A 20,855-nucleotide genomic window follows, 5' to 3' on the forward strand; every position below is an offset into this window, starting at 1 on the left:
ATGTCTTAGTCATAAAGTATTGGCTTATAAGTTATTTGGTATGATTGAAAAGGTGTAACATTAGTAACAAGAAAGTTAGCATAAAACTGGTAATTCAGGGCTGGAGTCATTTTTAAACAACAGCACGTGGCATGAACCAGCCCAGGAAACTAGGCCTCTATTTCTAAATTGAGATAATATTTTATGTGATTCTTATTCTAGAAACTAGACTTATAAGAGATAAGATTTAAAACAATGTCTCTTTAATAAAGCATTAAAGTTTGCACTGTCATGCATTCATATATACGAATTGGCAGCCAAACTTAGTAACGTGAAAGTGATGTTTCTGGCCGGGCGTGGTGGCGCACGCCTTTAATCCCAGCACTCGGGAGGCAGAGGCAGGCGGATTTCTGAGTTCGAGGCCAGCCTGGTCTACAAAGTGAGTTCCAGGACAGCCAGGGCTATACAGAGAAACCCTGTCTCGAAAAAAAACCAAAAAAAAAAAAAAAAAAAAAAAAAAAAAAAGAAAGTGATGTTTCTGATACTGATTTTTAAGAAAATAAATTGTTTAAAATTGGGTTTTGCTTTCCAAAAGTTATGGATTGTAAAAGAAACTTAGAAATTCTGCAATCTGTCCTCACTGCAAGAGGAATAATCTTTGGGCTAGGACTCAGGCAGTATGCTCAGATTAAGAAATATTTACATTTGAGTTAATGAAAATCTCAGAGGAGCCTCAGAGAGGCTTATATGGCTTTTCTTCTGTTTTGCAAACCCTGCTAGGGAAGTTCTTGGGACCTTGCCTCTTCTTGCTTCTGGGGAATAATTTTTTTAAAGCTAAAACAACATTATTACAGATCTATCCAGGTGTTGTTCAAAATAAAGTTTAAATTTTAGATTCATGAAAGTTCAATGAGACTGTAGAACTTACAGAGACATTACAATCTAGCTTGCCTACTCCATATAGAATTATTATAGATTTGGAAGGTTGTTTTTTTCCTTTGCATTATAAAGGGTTTCCTTCCAGTGAGCTTGTGATCATTGGAAAGTTTTGCCTCTAGGTATGGCTAATAGCCTTATGTTATACAAATAATAATAATAATAATAATAATAATTTTTCTAGTTTTGCTTCAATACAAGAAGCTAAGACTTTGAATCTTTCGGTGTATATTGCTTCTTAAATGGACAGTAATGTATTAGCAAATGCCTCTGAAGGGAAGTTTAATTCAAATCTTTGCTCTCACACAATGAGCTTTAAAGTTCTGGGGAGTAGCTGTTGCTCCAGAAAAGATTCAGAGGCAATATCATTTAAATATTTGGGGTCTTAGTTATCCTAGAAAAATTGTGGTACAGAAAATTTAAGAAAGAAAAGATGATTTGCTTACTTCAAATTATTTTGAAAAGCTTCCAGGAGATGTTAACTGGCTAAGACCTCACCTTAAGGTCTTAAGGTGACTTAAGCCTTTGTTGAATGTTATCAAGGGAGATGCAAATTGACTGGTGAGAAACAAAAGTCTTTGCAGAAAGTAGAGGAAGCTTTTATAATTAATTGTTATCAATTGTAATCAATGGTAATCAAATATTAGCTGCTTATTTTAATTATTGTTACTCAATGTGCCCACAGCAATTCTTTGGCAAAACAGAACATTAATGTAAAATCATCTTTCTTCATCTCCAAGTAAAGTTTCAACATCCTATTATAACACTGCTATGGTGCTAATAAATAATTGTAAGATAAAATCATGAAGGTATTTTAGAAAAACAACAACAAAAAACGTGTCTTAAAAACCTGATGAAGTGTCTGCTCATTGTTTCAAACAGCAATTAAATTGGTTATTTCAGAATTTTGATATTTGGCCTATTGCATAGCAAATTTTTTTAGATAAAATTGATAATCATTATCCAAAAGATAAGTTGTTAAAGATTGTTTCTATGCATGCTTTTGTGTTTTCTGTAAATTTATGCATTCATGCTCCCCATAAAGAACACATCTACTGTATTTAAAAACAACCCTTCTATGGGAGAAAAGTATATGAGATTGGATCACATGTTTATTCTGTTGAGTTTCCTTCTGCTTCAGCACAGATAATTAAATTGTGTGCTATAGTCAGTGTTTTAAAATGTTGAGAAATCAAGCTTTAATTTGTATACTAATAGTGTGTGTATATATATATACACACATATACGCATATATGCATATACGCACACACATACACACATACACACATACACATACACACATACACATATACACACATACACATATACACATATACACATATACACATATATACATACATACATACATACATACATACATACATACATACATACATACATAAAACTCAGGGCTTACAATTGCTTGAAATGTTCATTTCTTAGATACTATGAATTCTCAAATTTGCAATTGTTTATGCATATACAACTCAAGTTAAGAAAAAAAAAACTGTTCCTTTAAAGGACTGTCTTTCTCATTCTACATTGCCTGGACAAGACCTCTTATGGTGATGCCATGCTAGATTCATATCCCAGGCAGATTATAGGCCTTACACAAGAATAATTGGCCATATAATCTCATTATTTACATCATCAAAATAGTAATGGCTTGAGATAATAATTTGGTATTTTTAGAGAATGTGCATGTCAAATTGTAAAGACTTGTTCTCAGTGTGCTCAGTTTCTACCTGTTCCACATAATGGTGTTAATTATTGAGGAATTATACTTAATCAATTATTGTAAATAGATACTCATATTTCTGATTTTTAAAAAATAAAATATGCACATGTGACTGTTGATACCTTTTCGGGCTTTCTAGTTGCAACTGCTCTAACAAGAGAAGCAACTAAAAGTGTAATTAGTCATTGCCTATGTTAATTTTTTTTATGCTTGGTGTTCCAAATCAGATTAAAACAGATATTGGAACTGGATAGTACAGTCAAGTATTTGAGATGTTTTTTCAACAATTTAATGTTACCCATGTTACTGAGATTTTTTTTTTATAATTCTCAAGGACAAGGTATTATGGAACTTTAAAAACTGTATCTTCTTAAAAAACAAAGAAGGGGAGGGATTATATCCCCATGCACATTATTTAAATAACACTTCATTTTTAAAATTTAAAATTTGGATGCCTAAGAACTCCTTGCTGAGTGCCTCATAGTATCTTAAAACTAGGCATACTCATGCCTAGGTGAGATGAAAAGGATCCACTTATTGTCATATGGCATGATCATGAATAGGTATTTTATATGGGTAAGAGGGCATGCTTGTGTTTTTTCCACAGAATGGTGAAGGAGCATGCCAGCTGCCAGAATGATTCATGTAACAGGCTGACCTGTGAGCTTGCTGAGTGCCCTGACAATGGTGACAAGAAAGCTGTATTGGGTACATGTTCTTGACCCACCTTTGCTTGCCTTTATCCCAGATTAGACAAGCTAAGATGCCTTGCTTCAAGCTTTTTAACCTTATAGGACAGAGAACATTAGAGACAGTGGAAACTGACTTAAAAAATTATTCAAAATGAGGAGTTATAATGACTCTTCTCTTTCCTTTTATGTGACCAGTTATTCTGACACAATCATGGACTGGTCTAGTAATAAATCCAATATTAGAGATTCATATTATGAAGGTAGCTAAAAGTCTTTATTAGCCAGCAGAGTTAACTTGGTGCATAGCCTATTTACATGAGAAATAACAGCTTTTCTGTTGATTCTCAATGTCACCTCCCCCACACCTGGAGGCCAGAGCTTGGGCTTGATCATTGCTAATTTGCAACTGAATAGAGTACCCAAACTTCCCCACAGACAACATTAATCCTGTTGATTTTCAAATTTCGACTTTGAATATCAAGTAGGTCAGTTACCTCCATGCAGGCTCTCCTTGAGCATGCGCAAATGGCAGAAATTCATTGTTACGAAGAGATCCATTGAGCACATATTGTGGCTTTGGTCTGATTGTGGAAAAGGTGTGCAATGAGGGCCAGTAGCCAAGGACGGGCCACTGGGTCTATGACTTATTTCAATCTAAGACAGAGGCATGTACTAAGAGGCTGTAGTTTGTTCATAAGAACACCATAGAGCCGTGTTTGTGCATAAAACACAAACAACTGCACGTGTTTTCCAAGACAGATAAGAATACATTCAATGAGACCAAAGTCCTAAGACAGGCACTGCCACCAGCCACCATAATTTCCAGGCAGGACCATGGAGCTTAAGTAAATTTTTTGCCCTGGTCTAGCTAATTTCTATTATATAGTTAGAGAGGAATTGTAGCCTCCCCCAGCCTTGAGCAGGCTGGCTCAGACCTGCCACTGTGAGCTAGGCCACCTAGGTCTTCCAACCTATATAGGTCTATTGTTCTGCCACCTACCCAGTTCCTCCAAGATGTTACTACCTGCTGAGAGGCCAAACCTGTTCTCCTGACACTGTTCTGACAAAATGAGACAATGATGTGGTGGGGGGTGGGGAGGGTGTCCCCTATATAAGCTCAGACTCTTAAGTAAACTTTGGGACTTGGTCAGTATCTTTGTCTTGGTCTCCTTATTTCTCTTGCCATTTTCTCCCATGCAGCCTCAGCCTCCCTTTCAGGAAAATGGTTCCTGTAGCTACAGGCAGCTACAATATCCTAAACAAAATTCCAATGCCTCAGGCTCTTAATCAATAATTGAAAAATGGAATCTTATGAAGCAGGAAAGCTTTTGGAAGGTAAAGTTAGAGTTGAGATTTTTTTTTACTTCTTCATGTGAAGGCTGATAGCAAAGACCACACCCACTGTGACACTCCTACTTCAAAAGATCCACAGTTTCTAATAGTGCCACTCCCTGGGCAAACCATATTCAAACCACAACTACACCTTATGAAGACAAGAGATTGTGCCTCTATCCTTGCCCACATCTGGATCCTTTCCACACAACTTAAAGGTCAGTTGGGGAAGTTGACAAGAGACAGGATGAGACTGGACACCTTAGTCACCCTGTGCTGTGGTTATTTCTTGGATGGTCATGGGTTGATAACATCACCACTACTCTCACCTTTCTAGTCCCTAATGTGGGAAAACATCACATTCACACTCACACATTGGATGTAACCAAGGAGACACGATTGTTCTGTCCTTTGTTACCCATATTCCTCCATTATTGTGGGATCCTCTCAGTCCAGTTCACCCCATGAGTTCTCCAAAATGCTGCTGCCACACACCAGCACATGTCCCTCATGTTTTGAAATCAGTGACATACTCTTGATGACTGGTCATGTAGCACCACTACTGGGTACTGACCTGTTGCTTCCTAAGTACCATGCCCATATCTGACCAACTCTGCACACATGACATCTTGACTTCAGAGCTGGGCATAAAGCCTGAGTGGTCAAGTATGAATACTGATAGCTGGTTTGCACCAGTGTCTTCTGCAGAAACCTCTGTCCAGGGATGAGAACCTCCACATTAATGGCCAATTGTAAGAAGGACACATCTCTGCAGTTTTGTGGCAAATAAGAGCAGGACACCCCCAAAGGACAGACCCATCAGACTTCAAGAACCAGTTTGGGCACTCCAGGTTCCAAGTCTTGTGTTTTTTATACTTACTGAACCCAGGATCTCATGGGTGTTGGGCAAATGCTCAACCCCTGATCTACATTGCCAACCCGAGATCTGGAACTTGTGGATAGGAATGTCACATATTCTAGGTAATTTCAGATATGACCATTCAGCTGTGACCTTAGCAGAGTGGGGAATCTGCCTTTGGGCCTCTTAGCCTCCTACCATGTAGAAATAAAATCAGGTATCTTCAGGAAACTGGTGAGTTCCAAGACCACACAGTGCCTTTCTCCCTTTGATTTCTTGACTAATATGCTGCATTAGACCCTAATCCTTCTTCCACACCCTCAGGACCTCATCCATTAAAGGTTACAGAAGGGACTTGAGTCTTCTATGTCTTTTGCCCTGTGCAACCATAGGCCAAGACAGCTGTCACATCCTGTCCCATTTCCTGGTCTTTCTGCCTATACTTTGCAATGAGAAAGAGCAATGTGTCCTCATCCCCTGCAGTGCCTGTCATGAGGAATCTGCTAAAGCTCCTACTTGTGGCCACAGCTCCCTGTCTGTCCTATGACTTCAGTACCATTGTGTGTTGCTAAAGGTACGGTGATTGTGATCTCTGTTGCTCTTCATTCCAACATGTCTTTGTGTGTACAATCCATATAGCATGCTCTCTGAAGTTACACACTGCATGCTGCCGTATATGTTGTGGCATGGGCCCTGGGGGCAGCTGGAATTCCAGAAATTGCATCAGTGTATCAGGTCACCAGAGGAAGGAAGGTGGCCATGAATATGACCCCAGTTCATGTCCAGTAGCTACCTAATGGGTACATCACTACTCATAGGTCTTTCTGGAACCATCTTATGTTGACCACCACAGACACCTGAGATTAGGAATGATACCTCTTCCTGCAACCTTGCATCTGCTCCCCAATAAAGTAGTCAGGCTGTCTCTTTTCTTCCTCCCTGAGTTGAACTCCTGTGTTTTATCTCAGTCTAGGTGCATGGAGAGACCAGGGTCCCCTAGGAAGGTTTGCTTCCTAGTTTTGCTTCTCTTCTCCCCCTTCCCTGCTGATTCTCTGGAGGGCATCAGATATTGAACTGAGTCCACAGGAAGTATGTAAAGTGATTAATTTATGATGACACTGTGAGCATTGAGCATAAGTGTTCAGTGAACCCCTACTCCAAGGGGCATGATCATGAGCCACTCATCTGCCAGGCCACACTCACAGCTTTTAGGAGCTAAAGGACATTACCTCAGACTAGTGTAAGTCTTTCCAGCACCATTGAAAAGGGGGAAGAGGTGCGTTGTAGAGATCATTCAGCAGGAAAAAGCACCGGCTTCTGTTCCAGTGACCCAGGTTTCACTCCCAGCACCCACAGGATGACTTAAAACTAACAGAAGCTCAAGTCCTTGGGGATATCATTATACTCTATTCAGTCCTGTGTGAACACTGTATGCATGCAGGCAAATACCTATGGATATATGATAACAATATAGGGGAAAGGTGAGACAAAGTAGAGTGTGTGGTAAAAAAAAAGTGATTATTTCTGTAGACACAGGAAGGGTTATACTTTCCCCAGCATGGTGAGTGTTTGGTCCTGTTCATCCCACAAACCAGTGGGTGCCTAGTGATGAGCTGTGGAAAAGGCATCCTTAATATTCCTATTGAAACAAAGCCCGTGGGAAAACATTTTCTTTTTCTCAAAATCAAAATCAGTGTGTGCACACAATGTTGTTTCAAGGCAGGCCATAGAGGTCAGGGTCTTGGCATGCTGTAGTGTGGCCTCAGATTATATGGAGTATAATGAGCCTTGTGGACTGTCGCATGCTTTAGAATTGTTCTCCCTGGCCCCACCAAACCCACACAGTTTCAAGACTCCAAAATACTTGAAGTTTCCTGGTGAGTAGCATCCAGTACATCTGTCACACACAGGTGCCGGGAGGACTCTTCTCAGTCTCTACAGGTGTTCCCAGACAAAACCTGCCCATATTCCTGGAGTCTGACCTGTCCCTATTTACTAAAGTAGATTTCTTCCCCATCCTTTGACTCTAGCAACCCTGAGTTTGAAGGAAGCAGGTTATGTAATTGTGAGAGCTGTCTTAACCATCATCTATGGCAGTTCAGGGTCTTGGGGACCTATGCCAACATTGCCACCAAACAAGTATTGTGCAGATTTCCAGCATAATCCATCCACACTCACCTCACAGTGAGACCTTGAGAATTTCTTCTATGTGCAGTGTGTGACAAAACCAGCATCCATTGGTCTGTCTTTTAGTGTGATATAGGGTCAACCACAGAACATCTGCACAACTACCTCTCCTCCTACATTATCTGAATGCTCCCCTCTCTCCTCCATTTCATTCCCTCCCCCTTTCTATCTTCAGCACTCCCAGATAACTACCCACTCCTCCCCTTTCTTACAAGAGTCTCATTAAGCAGTGCAATCTATATAGCACATGCTGGGCTTGAATTTGCAATCTTTTTGCCTCATCCTGTCATATGCTTTAGTGGAGGCCACTATTATTGGAGAAATAAACTATTCTCACAGTACTGAAGTTGTTGAAAGGAGCAAGAAAGAGGGTCAGGAAGGATTGTATTCTGTTTTCTTTGGACACAATTGAGAGAAGGGTGGGGGATGGACCAAGAATCTGAGTTGCAGACACAGAACTTGTTTATTGAATATCAATAAGCCCAAACTGGAGAGAAGGTTGGAGCCACTGTTCCTCCTACTGAACCACCACTGCACAGAGCTGGGAGGGTTCTGGAGTAACTGGCATTGCATAGATGCCCTAATCACTGGGAAGGGGTTGCCCCTTTGGCAGAGAGAAGCTAAAGCACTGGAGGAGGCAGGTGATAAAGAGGAAGAGCACTATTTGGTCCAGGGGCTGCCCCAGGCATGCTTAGTGGCCTGTGGGTAGAAGAGCGCTAAGTTACACTGGGACCTGATTAGTCCTCAACCCTCCAAGGCACCACAGGGAGAGACAAGCAGTCAGGCATCCTAGAGGTACCTTCTGAGAATGGCATGAAGGCCTCAAACTACAGAAAGTGGCCTTGGGCATCCAGGAAGTTTTTAGGATGAAAGTGGAGGGGCTTCTCCCACACAGTCTCATCCTTTAGCATAGAGGACAGGTCAGGGATGAGGGCCTTCACTGGCAGGAGACACAATGTCTGAACATTAACACGATGAGGCTTACTAGGCCCTAGTCACTAAGTTCACAGGCACAGCCTCTACCACACACACTAGATGCTTTCATACAAATTTACCTGTAGATGTTTCTCAGCTTTCACTAATACTATGACATGGATATGTGATAAGTGACAGATATACACCCACTCTCACCAGTATTTACAGTTAGTGGCTGTTACAAGCACTCCTTCTGTATTTTACCTTGCTTGCCTTTCTAACTGGGAATTCTAAAGTATAGTTATTGCTCTTATTTCTATTCCCATGTTAACCCAGGGAAGTTGGTTCTGTTGAGTTGAGAATTCTGTTACCTAAACTCTAGTCCTGCACAATTGATCAGATCAGGTCAGCAGCTCACTGGCAACACTGACTAGACATTGAAAGGACCAGGCGTACCTTAGGGATTAGGAGCCCTGAACATCAATGTCAGGGGAAGTCCTTTGTGGCAAAGCCATGGCAGTGATATCTTCAAAACACTTCACCTCATGAATGACAATGTTGGTGAAGGGCATGAGGATCTAGTCTGCCATCCCTACCCTATGACCTTGTCAATTTCCTATGATTCTTTGCATCAAAAGACAGCAATCCCTAAGTTAATGAGACACAGTAGGGTTCCCCTTGTCTGTTAAGGGCTGAGTCCATGGGAGGAAATATGACCATCCTTCTTTACTAGAGTGAGGGTTAAACCTCACTGGGATCGACAAGTGTCCCAAGTAAGCTTAAGGAATGTGTCTCTACAATCCTCCTCCTTTCTTTCCAGATACAGCGAGGCTCACTCTGAACATCTGGTTGCTGGATCATGAGAAGCAGACTCCAGGTCAAAGTGACTAAACTCGTCACAATCCCAGCACCCAACAGGTCAAGGATAACCAGATATAGATTTGGTTCTCTGAAGCTACGATCAGAATTCCCTTTTGCCTAGGACACAGGAGAACAGCAGATTCAGTGTAGAGACTGGACTGGCTAATAATACCTTCTCAATGACTCCAGGATGTTACACTTCGGTGTCACTGGGTTATACACAGCTCAATGGACACTAGATCCCATAGTCTCACCTTCTCTATTTCAGCCAGGAAGGCATCAGTCAGGTCTCGAGGGGGCTGGTCAGGATCTCAGATCCCATGTGCTCAGTAAACATATTATTCACTATGGTAAGAGATGTCTTTTGCCCAGAGAAGACTTTTTCAGCCACCCCTGAGATACCCAGTAGAGTTAGGAATGTGTTGAGAACCTGTAACAGCCATAGAATATGCTAGGCCTTCAGGCTGCCTTTAATTTAACAAGTTGGTTAAATAAGATTTCTGGTAAAAATATTCATTATTATTCCAATGTGCGTTCATGTATACATGATATGAGGAGATCTATTGCCACAACAAAGATGTTGAGGTCTGGGATAAACATATAGAGTCAGTTCTCACTTCACCTTACCACATGAGATGAGAAGTGAAACTCAAGCACCCTGCTTGCCTGGAAAGCTCTTTACACACTGACCATCTCTCTAGATCCTGGGTACATAGGCTTAGTGTTGATCTCTGACAGTCTTAGTTTTCAGCTGCTTCCATGATGGACACAGGCCCTATTTGTTCCCACCCATCACTGACCTTGTCTTAGTTCTAACCTTCAGCCTCTAAGCCTTGTGATGGAAATCTCATAAGCCTTCGTGTCTTCCTTATGAGCAGAAATCCAGGTTCTCACCTTCCAGAGTGCCTGACCTTGATCATTCTCCCCTCCCATTGCTGCAGGCTTGTCAAGTTTCTAGCTTCTATTCCTGTAGTTGACACTTCTAAAGGTCTCCTTCTCAAATCCCCTGTCTACAGCCTCCTCTTGGGACATAAACTGCACAGAAATCATACTGCAGGCTGCCCTTGATCCTTCTACATCAGGGATGAAGCCAATTTTCTTTTTCATGCTTTTTTTCAATAGTTTTAGCATTCGATTGTCAGGGTCTCCATAATTGAAGCAACAGGCATAAATGAGAGAGGCAATCACATTGTATATGGCTTTGTTCAAGAGGTGGTAAGAATTGTGGGGACTCATTGCATATAAAACAATCATCTGGAGGGGTACACTTTCAAAGCTTGAAGGCTTGAGGACATTGCCTCACAGAGGAATGAGAATGCTCAGATCTTCATGGAGTTTTTTTGGTGGAGGTAGGATATGAGGGTTGACTGGTATCCAGTCAATGGTGTCTGTGAGTGTGTGAGCAGTGGGAGGCTGTCACCTACAGTAGAGGGAGAGGCTGGAGAATTTGCCATGGAATGGGCATTGGGAGAGGGCAGCTGGGATTTCTGTGGGTGAGTGAGGGCCTGTGTTGGGAAGGTACCCTTGGTGAGTGAGTGGGGAGGTGCAGCTGGAGCACTGTCATCTTCAGTACAGTCTGTAGTCAGCCAGTGGATCAGGCAGCAAGACATACAACAGGGCATTTCTCAGACCCAGTCTGAAGAAGCTGACAAATGATCTGAGAATCCTGTGGGGCCACTAAGTTGGTCCAGGAACATGCCACATGCAGGTCTCTCTCCCTTATTCACCCTTAGTTTCTTGGGGGTCAATCTCACCTGGGAATAGTCTTTTACCTGGAGATAGGAAATGGCAATTTTCTTCCTCGTGCCAGTGACATGTGGTCAGGGTGAGAGGCCATGAAGAAAACAGAAAGATGACTCCTAAGCCTTCAAAGAAATGGTGCCTGAGTGCTGGGCACTGCTGGGCACACCGCACATGCCAACTCATCATTCACTAAGCTCAGCAGAGGATCACTCACTGTCCTTGCTGGGCATCTAGACCTCTAAATATCAAAGGCTCAAAACTCCTAGTAGAATCCAGGCAGGCTCTCTCTCTGTTGCACCTTCAGTGTAGAAGAAAGGAGGCAGGAGCCGAGCTGAGACCACACCAATGCTGCCCCACATCAAGGACTAGACACAGGTCTCCTCCTGTCTGCTGACCAGGCTACCCCTGCACTGACCAGCTCTGTGTCACTGGAGCCTGTGGGTAAGTCCATGCTTCTTGCTGGACTGAAGCCTCTAAGCCTGATCCCTCTTCCTGTCTAGGATTCTTGACCCCGCCCAACCCAGTTCCATATAAGAGCATCATAGGTTGGGGCAAAGACAGGAGACTTTCTCAAGCCCCAAGTTGGCCTGAAAAGGAGACCTGCATGGGAGTCAGGACACCAGCATGGATCATGGTCAGAAAGGGGATTAGGGAGACAACTTGCTCAGGTCACTGACAGACCCAGGCTGTTGGCTTCCTCATGGTTTGTTCCAGGCCCCTTCCAGGGTATCTTCTGGTACTGGATGACTAACCCTGCATGTCAGTGCTGGGACAATTCATTTGGTCTCTCATCTCTACCTGTCTGTTTCATACATGACATTATCAAAGAGAAGCAGTTGTGCTGACTGGGGGCCGTCCCCAGAAGGGGATGGGCTGAGTCAGGCTGGATTTTCCTGCATCAGGTAAGTGAGCCCTGGTGAGATAAGTGCCCAGACAAGTGAGGGATGTCCCAGACTGTGCTGTAATGGCTTTCTTCTTTGTCTCCAGCTCTTGGGAGAGGCATGCATGCTCTGCTAACCATGTGCCTGCTGCCACTGTCTTCTTCCCTTCATCCTCAGCCCATGTCCTCTCAGCCATGTGAACAACTCTGGTTTGTCAGGGTCGTGTGTCTTCAGGGCAGATCTGGGTCTGCGTATTCATGTCAGCAGCACAGGTGTGCCATGTCCACACAGGATGCTGGGACTGAGTCCCTGGCCATCAAGCACTGTTACATTGGGACAGCAGTGCTCCCAGGTTTGCCATTCTCTCCACACATACCAACGGGTACTTTATTGCTGCCCTTTGGACCCCACTGGAAGAGGACAGATGGAACTTGTGCAAGTTTTTCATAGCACCATTTATACCAGCAACAGGGATTTAGGCAAGTGGTCCCTGGCTACCTGACTGTGACTTGGAGTATGTGGAGATGGGTCAGCCATGTGGGTGCTCCATCTTTCTGGCACCCACTAAGCCCTTGAACAGTGAGGCTCACTGAGGCTTCCTGTGAGCAATGTCCTCAGCCAGAGTCACACTGGTGATTGGGAATCCAACCCTCTGACACATCTGACAGACAACTAGAAGTATGCCAGTCTACCTGAGCTCTGTTGTCACTTTTCCTACTGCTCCTTTTCATCTCTGTCATTCCTATTTTGTCATCACTCGAAGACAGCAGCCTTCCTGTCCCTGGGAGTCTTTCCGGTCAATCATGGCACCACAGGGTGTTGGGAACCACCATGTCATGTCTTCAAACAGGATCACTGCTGACTTTTAGTGGAAGCCTGCTAGACCTGTCCCAGAGACCCATGGAGAACTTACCTCTGTGTGCAGTTTGTTACCAACCTGGTCAGCACTATTGGGTCTTAGTGTGTGATGCATAGCCAGGTGTCACTCCTGAACAAAGCCTACCTTTTTGTTCTCTTTCTTCATCCTCCTTTTCTCCCTCCCTCCTTCCTTTCTTCTTTGTGCATCCTTTTTGTAGCTCTGCTTTAGATTTACCATGAACAATCTCCTCTTTGCATAGCCCAGGCTGACCTAGGCATTGCTGAATATCCCAGAATAGCACCACACACATGATCCTCCTGAAATGGGCTCCAAGTGTTGAAACTGCAGCCCTGTACCAGTGGTCCAAGCTTAGCACATCCTTTCATCACAAGAGTTATGTTGTCTCTTGGAGAGGGACGAAGCAGGTGGAAACATTGGTTGGAGACTGTTGTCAGAGGACCCAACAAGAGAGGGCTGGGGTTAAAGCAGAAAACAGCAGCAGCCACAAGACTAGTTTATTCTACATGACACAGCCTTCACTGCAGAGCCTGTATGGAATTAGTGTCCTTGCTCACGAATCACAGAACAGAGCTGGTAGGGGGAGGGGGCAACCATAAGAGCAAAGACTCTATGGTTGCTGGGCTGTGGCTGTCCATCAGGCACTGAGAAGCTAAAGCGCTGTAGAAGGCAGGTGAAGAAGAGGAAGAGCTCCATGCGGGCCAGGGACTCACCCAGGCATGATCTGCGGCCTGTGTGTGGAAGAGGGTTCAGTTAGTCTGGGAACTGATTGGTGCTCCACCCTCCAAGGCATCCTGAGAAAAGGCAGGCAACCAGGCAACCTGCATTCACCTGCTGAAAATGTTATAAAGGCCTCATGCTTCACAAAGTGGCCCTGGGCATCCAGGAAGTGTTCAGGATGGAAGCGGAGGGGTTTCTCCCAGACAGTCTCATCCATATGCACAGAGGACATGTTGGGGAGGAGAATCGTCCCCTGTTAAGAGGCACATAGTATGAACATGGACTGGGGTGGAGCTGGCAGACCCTGATCACCCGGATCACATGCATATCTTCTTTCCTGCACACATTGGATTCTTTCATTCAACCTCAGCCCCTGATCCTCTGCAACCTGCAGGGTCCTGTAACACATCTCCTATTGGTGGCCTACCCAGCAGCCATCTCTGTGTGCAATGCTCCATAAAGTGCCCTTTAGCCATTTTCTTTGGCATTTCTCTTTCTTGAGGACTCTCAAAGGCTGCAGCCTATGTGGACTCCTGTTCTTGTGAATAAGTTACAAATGGGACGTAGTGGTGTTGGTCTCTCCTGCCCTTGTGGGATAGAGATAATGATGAAGTAGTATCAGGCCCAGGCCTACCTTGGGGATGAGGAAGTCCTGCACTTCAATGTCACGACTTGTGATGCGTGGCAAATGCAGTGGAACAATGTCCCCAAAGCGCTGCACCTCATGAATGACAGCATTGGTGTAGGGCATGTGGGCCTGGTCTGCCATCTCTGGACACCTGACCTGCCCTATGACTTCATCAATTTCTTGTTGGACTCTGCCTGGAGGGACAGCATCACCTCAGTGAAACAGTCACAAGGGACATCCCTGTCTTAGAATCATGTTAAGGGTAGAGGCCATGTCAGAAACAGCAGTGAGCAGCCCTGGAGTCTGGGTTGAGGTAGCACTGGGAGCCACAATCATATCAACTGACTGGGGACTGTGCCTATACCTCCCTCCCATTCCCAACCAGGCTCACGCTGCACATCTGGATGCAGGATCATGAGCATCAGGGCCCAGGAGAGTGTGGTTGAGGTGGTCAGAATCCCTGCAGTGAACAGGTCTATTACCACCATGCGCAGGTTCTCATCATTGAAGCTGCTCTCAGGATTTCCCTTGGCCTGGGCCATACAGAAAGGAGGGGCTCAGTAGGGAGAGAAAGTCCCACATGGCCTCCCATTTTCCCCAGGGCAGCCCAGGTGCTGAGTCACTTGGTGATGCACAAAACCCTACCCATCTGGCCTCACAGCTCATAGGACATCAGCCCACAGTCCCTAGCTACAAGTCTTGGAGCTGCCAATTACCTTCTCTATCTCTGCCAGGAAGGCATCAGCCAAATTTCGGAGTGACTGGGCAGGGTCCCAAGTGGTCCTGTTTTCAGTCAACAGGTTATCCACTATGGCGATGAAGGTCTTCTGACTTTGCAGGTACTTGTCAGCCAGCCTTGGGATGTGCAGGAGTATCGGGAATGTGTTAATAACCTGTGAGAGACACAGGGGAAGTCTCAGATGTTCATCTTCATAAAATTAATTATTAGTGAATCATAATCATGTATGGTGCTTATAGGGCAGAGTGTATGGAAGCAAGTGATAGGATAGTGTGTAGAGTCAATTGTCTCTGTTCCACATGGGTCCCAGACATCAAACTGGGGTCAGCTGCCTTGCTTTGCCAGCTCCTTACCCACTCACCATTTCACTGTCTCCTCTGTGCTAGTGATGCTTAGTATCCACCTGGACCAGTCTCAGTTGCCAGCCTCCCATACAACAGACACAAAGCCTGTTTGTTCCCACCTGTCCCCAGCTTCCTATACAACTGTTAAATTTGAAGAGCCACCTAAAGGTTCTCTCAGCCCCAGGTGAACAGAGGAATATTCTACCTTGGCAATAAACACAGACTTTTGGTGTTCCATGCAAATAGAAGGCCCAGGTTCTCTCCCTTTCTGGAAATCCTGATCTTAGTCCACTTCTCCCCTCATGTCCTCAAACAGTTGTCAACAGGCATTTCCTTCTGCAGTTGAACCCAAGAAGGCCTCTCCCACAGACTTGGCACATAGCTTCTCTCAGGGAAGACAGACTGCACAAAAGTGGTTCTGTAGGCTGCCCTGAACCTCCTACCCCAGGAATGAAGCCAGAGAGTCCTGTCAAACTATCTTCCAGTACTTTCAGCAACCTGATGAGGTAAGGGTCTTCATATTCAAAGCGACGGGCAAAAATGAGAGATGAAATCACATTACACGTAGCTTTTTTCAGCATGGTGTTGGGACTGATGGACCGCCCTGGGAGTGGAGATGGAGTGGAGATTCAAGCAAATCAATGGACTGCCCATGTCTCCCTGTGCCCAACTACATCCCTCACCCATCACCCACCAGCCTGAGCAATGAAGGCATCACAGAGGTGTCTGGCCTCCTTGATCACCCACTCCTCCAGAGATTTCTTGCCCAGGCCAAAATTGCGCAGAGTAGACAAAGAGAATTGCCTCTGCTCTTGCCACTCAGGTCCATAGGGTGCAAAGATCACACCTGCAGACACATCTGTGTGTAACCAAGAATGTCCAGCTGTGCTGTCTCTTGCTGTCATCAATTCTCCTCTCCTCTGTGTTCTGTCCTGGTCATGAGCCTCTCAAAACCTTGCTATCACAATTCAGCGCATGCCTTCTGGGTAGTCCTCCTGGATTTCAGTGACTCTGTGAATTGCTTGACCACATTCCCACCCACATTCATAACCTGTGCTTCCTCTGCTTATTCCCACATGTCTGAACCCAAATCCACCCTCCACACAGCCCTTTACCTTGGGATCCAGGCTTCACACCCAGGTACTCAAAGATGGGCACTGGAGGGCGGTCAGCAGTGTCCCCTCCACAGGTCAGCAGCACTTCCTTCATTGCCTTCATTCCGTTGATCACAACCATAGGCTTCCAGGCCATCTGCAGGCTGAACACGTCACCATAGCGGTTTTGAAGCTGAGGTAGAGAGACAGAGCACATAGGAAGTAGAGGTGCCCACAGATCATAGAACCAGGCTCACTCCACAACCATTGTCAAAGTGAGAGGATGCAAGGAAGTTTCTATGTGTGTGTGAGTGCACATTCGTGTATGCTTACACATGCATGTTTGTGTGTGTGAATTTAAGTATGTGTACATATGTGTATGCGAGTCCATGCATCTCGCTGTCTCTCTCTGTCTCTCTCTCTGTATTTGTGTGTGTGTGCATGTATATTTGTATGTGTGCTTGTTATTAAACTTTGGTCCTCATATATCCTGGGAAAATGCTCTTCCCTGAGCTCCATCCCCAGCATAAGGATGCCTACCACTGTGGTGTCTTATTTTTAAGTTCAGCAAAGTAATCACAGTAGATGTGACTTCTCAGTGGGGACCTTGCCAGAGCCAGAAACTGTCCTGGGTTCTTTAGCATGTCAACATTCACTAAGAAACTAGTTCCTCAGGATGGGCAGTGAGGCCAGAGATCACACAGCAGCAAGAGATTCAGGCAGCCACAGTCCCTCTCTCCACTCTGTGTCCTGACTGTCTGTGGTGGTAGACCTCACAGCAGGCAAAGACTTTGTTTTTGACAGGGCCATAATGAACTTGGGATCTCTATGGCTGCTGCCCTGTATAAACACACTAAATCCTGCTGTCACATCCTGCTTCACCTCCTCAACTTTTTCCCCAAAAACGTTTGCTCTAGGTACTCCCAGTGGCTGCTACCAAAACATTTCTAAGCCTGTTCCCTCTTGGGGGTCTATATCCCAGTCTGACCTGTGGTTCAAACCCTACTATGTGCCACTAAGGACACCATAACTTCATATACCATCCATCACTAAGTCACTCACCTTGTACAAGCTGTATGGCATATTATTTAGGTCTACCTGCAGCAGGTTACCCAGTACAGGCCATGGCACAGGGCCTGGTGGATAACGAGAAGTCCAGCACTGGCGCCGGTGCATCAGGTCCACCAGTAATATGAAGATGACTGTGAATATGGCCACAGGCCACAGGTCAGTCCCAGTCAGCAGCTCCATGGCTGCCCCACTGCTGCCCGGGCTTTCCAGAGACCAATGAAAAACACTACATCAAACACCTAGGATCAGGAAGCCCGAGGCTTGGATCCTACTGCCTTATAAAGGAGTGCCAGGGTTGCCCTTTGTCTTCTGTGTCCAGCCCCAACCCTGTGTTTTGCTTGACCTGGTGTAGGGAGGAGCCAGTGATGTTCAGTTCCTTCCAGAAGCTGCTGATTCTGCTGAGCTGAACATGGAAGGCAGATGACTAGAGGACTCCTGTTTCAAGATGGATGATCTGATCATTGTGTATAGAAAATTCATTGTTATGCTACCCATGCAATTCTTTGAGGGCTTGAGGTGTTGGGCAGTGGGTGTGGGGGAAAGAGGGAGTGGGAGAAAATCCCTGTCCCAGCAGAGTCCCGGTGCTCTGCTTGGTCAGACATGGAAGGACTGCCACTTGCTTTATATGCCACCCCGGGTGGGTGTCGGTTGTAGGAAGCCAGGGACCCCAGATTGGTGGGTAGTGTGGACAAGAGGCAGTAGTAGGTAACAGGTTCTCGGTCTTGGGCATCTCATGCTGGATACTATGGGAGTGCTGAGACAAATGGGGGTTCTGAGGGTGATTCAGTCAGCCCCAGGCCGAGGAGGGGTCAAGGGGACAGGGGGGTGCAGGGTGGTTCCCACACTGGAAAGAGTCCTTGGTCCTGCCCATGGCTGGAGCACAGGAAGCCCTTCCAGCAGGAGGCTAAACACAGCTCCTTAGGGGAAAGCCTGTCCCCTGGTTCAAGCATGGCAGGCCTTGATGATCAAAGACAGTCTATGGTTTTAGAGCTTTATTGTACAAAGGCAGGGTGAAAGAGAGAAGGTAGAAAGAGGGAGGGAGGCTGGCAATGGCCACATGGAGAAAGCAGGGGGAAGGGAGAGAGATAGAAGGAGGACTAGAAAGGAGAATAAGAATGGTGAGAGCTAAGGAGAGCAAGGAGGGGCCAAGCAGCTCCTTTTATAGTGGGCTGGGATATCAGGTAACTGTGGGGAGGAGTATACATGGCTACAGTCGGTAACGGTGTGTGTGTGTGTGTGTGTGTGTGTGTGTGTGTGTGTGTGTGTGTGTGTGAAGTCTAGCCAGAATGCCAGAAGCTTGGGACATTCTCTGTGTGACTTATACTCACAGAATTTTGGAATTGAGGACTCTGTGGTGTCAGGCACCTGTCTCTGGGAATGTGGCTCAGTGTTCTATCCCTTGTAGAGTTTTCTACTGGGTTGCCAGAGCAAGCCTCATTCAACCAAAATAGGTGGCTTATCACTGTCCTACATTGAGGATACTGCCTCAAAGAGGAATGAAACCTCCTAGATCTTCATGAAGCACTTTGTTGGCAGGAAATGAGGATTGACTGGCATCCTGTTAATGGCTTCTGTATGTGAGAGAGCAGTGGAAGACTGTCTCCTGCAGTTGAGGGAAAGAGGATGGAGCCCCTAAGGGCAAAAGAAGGGCAGTCAGGGCGGGAAGCTGGAATCCTTGAGGACAAGTGTGGGCCAGTGGTGGGAAGGCATGTTGAGCCCCTATTGAAAAGTGAAAGATAGTGGTGCGAAGGCAGCTAAAGTCTCAGTTGATTAGTGAGGGGCAGTGGGGAAGGCAGCTGGAGCATGTGGCATCTTCACTACAGGTCTGTAGTCATCCAGTTGATCAGGCAGCAAGACATACAACACAAGATTTCTCAAACTCAGTCTGGGGAAGCTGAGAAATGATCTGAGTATCTTGTGGGCAAAGGTTGGCTAGTGTTGGTTAGACTTTCATCCCTGGGTGGTTACTATACCCCTCATGGTACAAGGCCACTTCAGGACTGTGTTCCATTACCATGGTCCATTACCTATGAAATCTGGAACCACAGAATCAACACTTCAGATAATTTACTTGTATGAAATGAAATGTAAAGTATTGAGAATAAACTTCAAATATAATTCCTGGAGAAGTATTTTGTGTATTCCTAAAATGCACACAAAGGGGACTGCTGAGCAGGATCATGACACTGACCAACCTCCATTTCTACCTCCAAGCTGAAGAAGTAGCTGGGGTTTGTAAAACTGTTTTCAGATCCAAATAGACTTATGGTCAGAAAGAACATAGCACAAGTATCAAAGAACTAAAGCCAAACTGGGTTTTTGTAATAGTTAAAAACATGCATGTCACAGGTCACTGCCTGGCTGATGAGATGTCTTTGTGGGTAAACATCTGCCTCACAGCTCAATCGTTTGAGTTTGAACTTTTGGTGCCACACAGTAGAAGGAGTGTTTTAACTCCTTATGGTTGAACCAACTCTCTATTACCCCAGAATAAACACGTGGTAAACACACCCACATATCTATATATCTATATATACATATATATAGATATATGCAAATGTTCTTTAGCAAGGTCACTATTAAAAGGGAGGAAAAGAAACAAGCCATGGGATGAAGGAATAATGGTAACCCAGAGGTCTGAGAAGACATTAAGTGTCAGAAATAAAATTGTATATCAGATATCTGTAGGAAGTATGAGCCAAAGGCTTGCAAAGACATTTGTGCAAAGTGAGCAGACAAGCAGCCAACAATCACATAAACAATGCCACTGTTACTTATCATTAGGACAATGAGGCCAAAGACACACTTTGTGATTCAATCAAAACAGTCCTGGAAACACAAGATTCCAGGGGGCAGAACTTGCAGAGCCTTGTGCATTCTTCAGAGAGTATAAACCAGCACTGAGGACAACTGTACAGGAATTACTCAGCAAAAGTACTAAGGGTGTTATCAACCAGGAGTTTTTCTTTGAGAATATATAGAGAAGGCAAAGGAGGCTCCTCCCAGAAGGGTCATTGGCCATCTATAGCCACAGCTCCATGGTTCACAAATGTCCAAAGACAGACAGACAGACAAAACAAGGGACAGGAGTGGTCCCCCTTTTCATGGTACCAAGCTGCAAGACCCTTCTAAGATGGCTGATAGAGCTGAAGAACAAAAACATGCTGTGGCTTTTCCTATGGGGATGAATGGAGTGGACATGTGCCTTAGTTAGGGTTTTACTGCCGTGCACAGACACCATGACCAAGGCAACTCTTAT

The 20,855-nt window shown here is 45.0% G+C and overlaps 1 protein-coding gene across 2 annotated transcripts; it reads right to left on the reverse strand.

Annotated features, from left to right (window-relative positions):
- Positions 1-13,454: 13,454 nt before the first annotated feature.
- On the reverse strand, positions 13,455-17,855 carry LOC110289146 (cytochrome P450 2D9). 2 transcript variants are annotated; one of them, XM_021155324.3, is made up of 9 exons: positions 17,588-17,855; positions 16,547-16,718; positions 16,126-16,278; positions 15,875-16,035; positions 15,065-15,241; positions 14,740-14,881; positions 14,355-14,542; positions 13,832-13,973; positions 13,456-13,731 (listed from the first exon to the last, which is right to left on the reverse strand). In XM_021155324.3, the coding sequence occupies exons 1-9, from the start codon at positions 17,774-17,776 to the stop codon at positions 13,541-13,543; spliced, it is 1,515 nt and encodes a 504-aa protein (XP_021010983.1). In that variant the 5' UTR covers positions 17,777-17,855; the 3' UTR covers positions 13,456-13,540. The 2 variants fall into 2 exon arrangements, with proteins under 2 accessions (XP_021010984.1, XP_021010983.1); XM_021155325.3 differs by lacking the exon at positions 16,126-16,278 and having other exon boundaries at positions 13,455-13,731.
- Between the last annotated feature and the right edge of the window lie 3,000 nt (positions 17,856-20,855).

Source organism: Mus caroli, unplaced genomic scaffold, assembly GCF_978045245.1.
Source record: "Mus caroli unplaced genomic scaffold, Mus_caroli_1 scaffold_16, whole genome shotgun sequence".
NCBI classification, from domain to species: domain Eukaryota; kingdom Metazoa; phylum Chordata; class Mammalia; order Rodentia; family Muridae; genus Mus; species Mus caroli.

Coding starts and splice junctions, on each gene's coding strand:
- LOC110289146 (XM_021155324.3), bottom strand. CDS start 17,776: ATGGAGCTGCTGACTGGGACTGACCTGTGGCCTGTGGCCATATTCACA. Junction 16,036..16,125: donor TGCCTTCATTGCTCAGGCTG/GTGGGTGATGGG, acceptor CTCCACTCCCAG/GGCGGTCCATCAGTCCCAAC. Junction 15,242..15,874: donor TCTCTGGCTTCATTCCTGGG/GTAGGAGGTTCA, acceptor TGTCTCTCACAG/GTTATTAACACATTCCCGAT.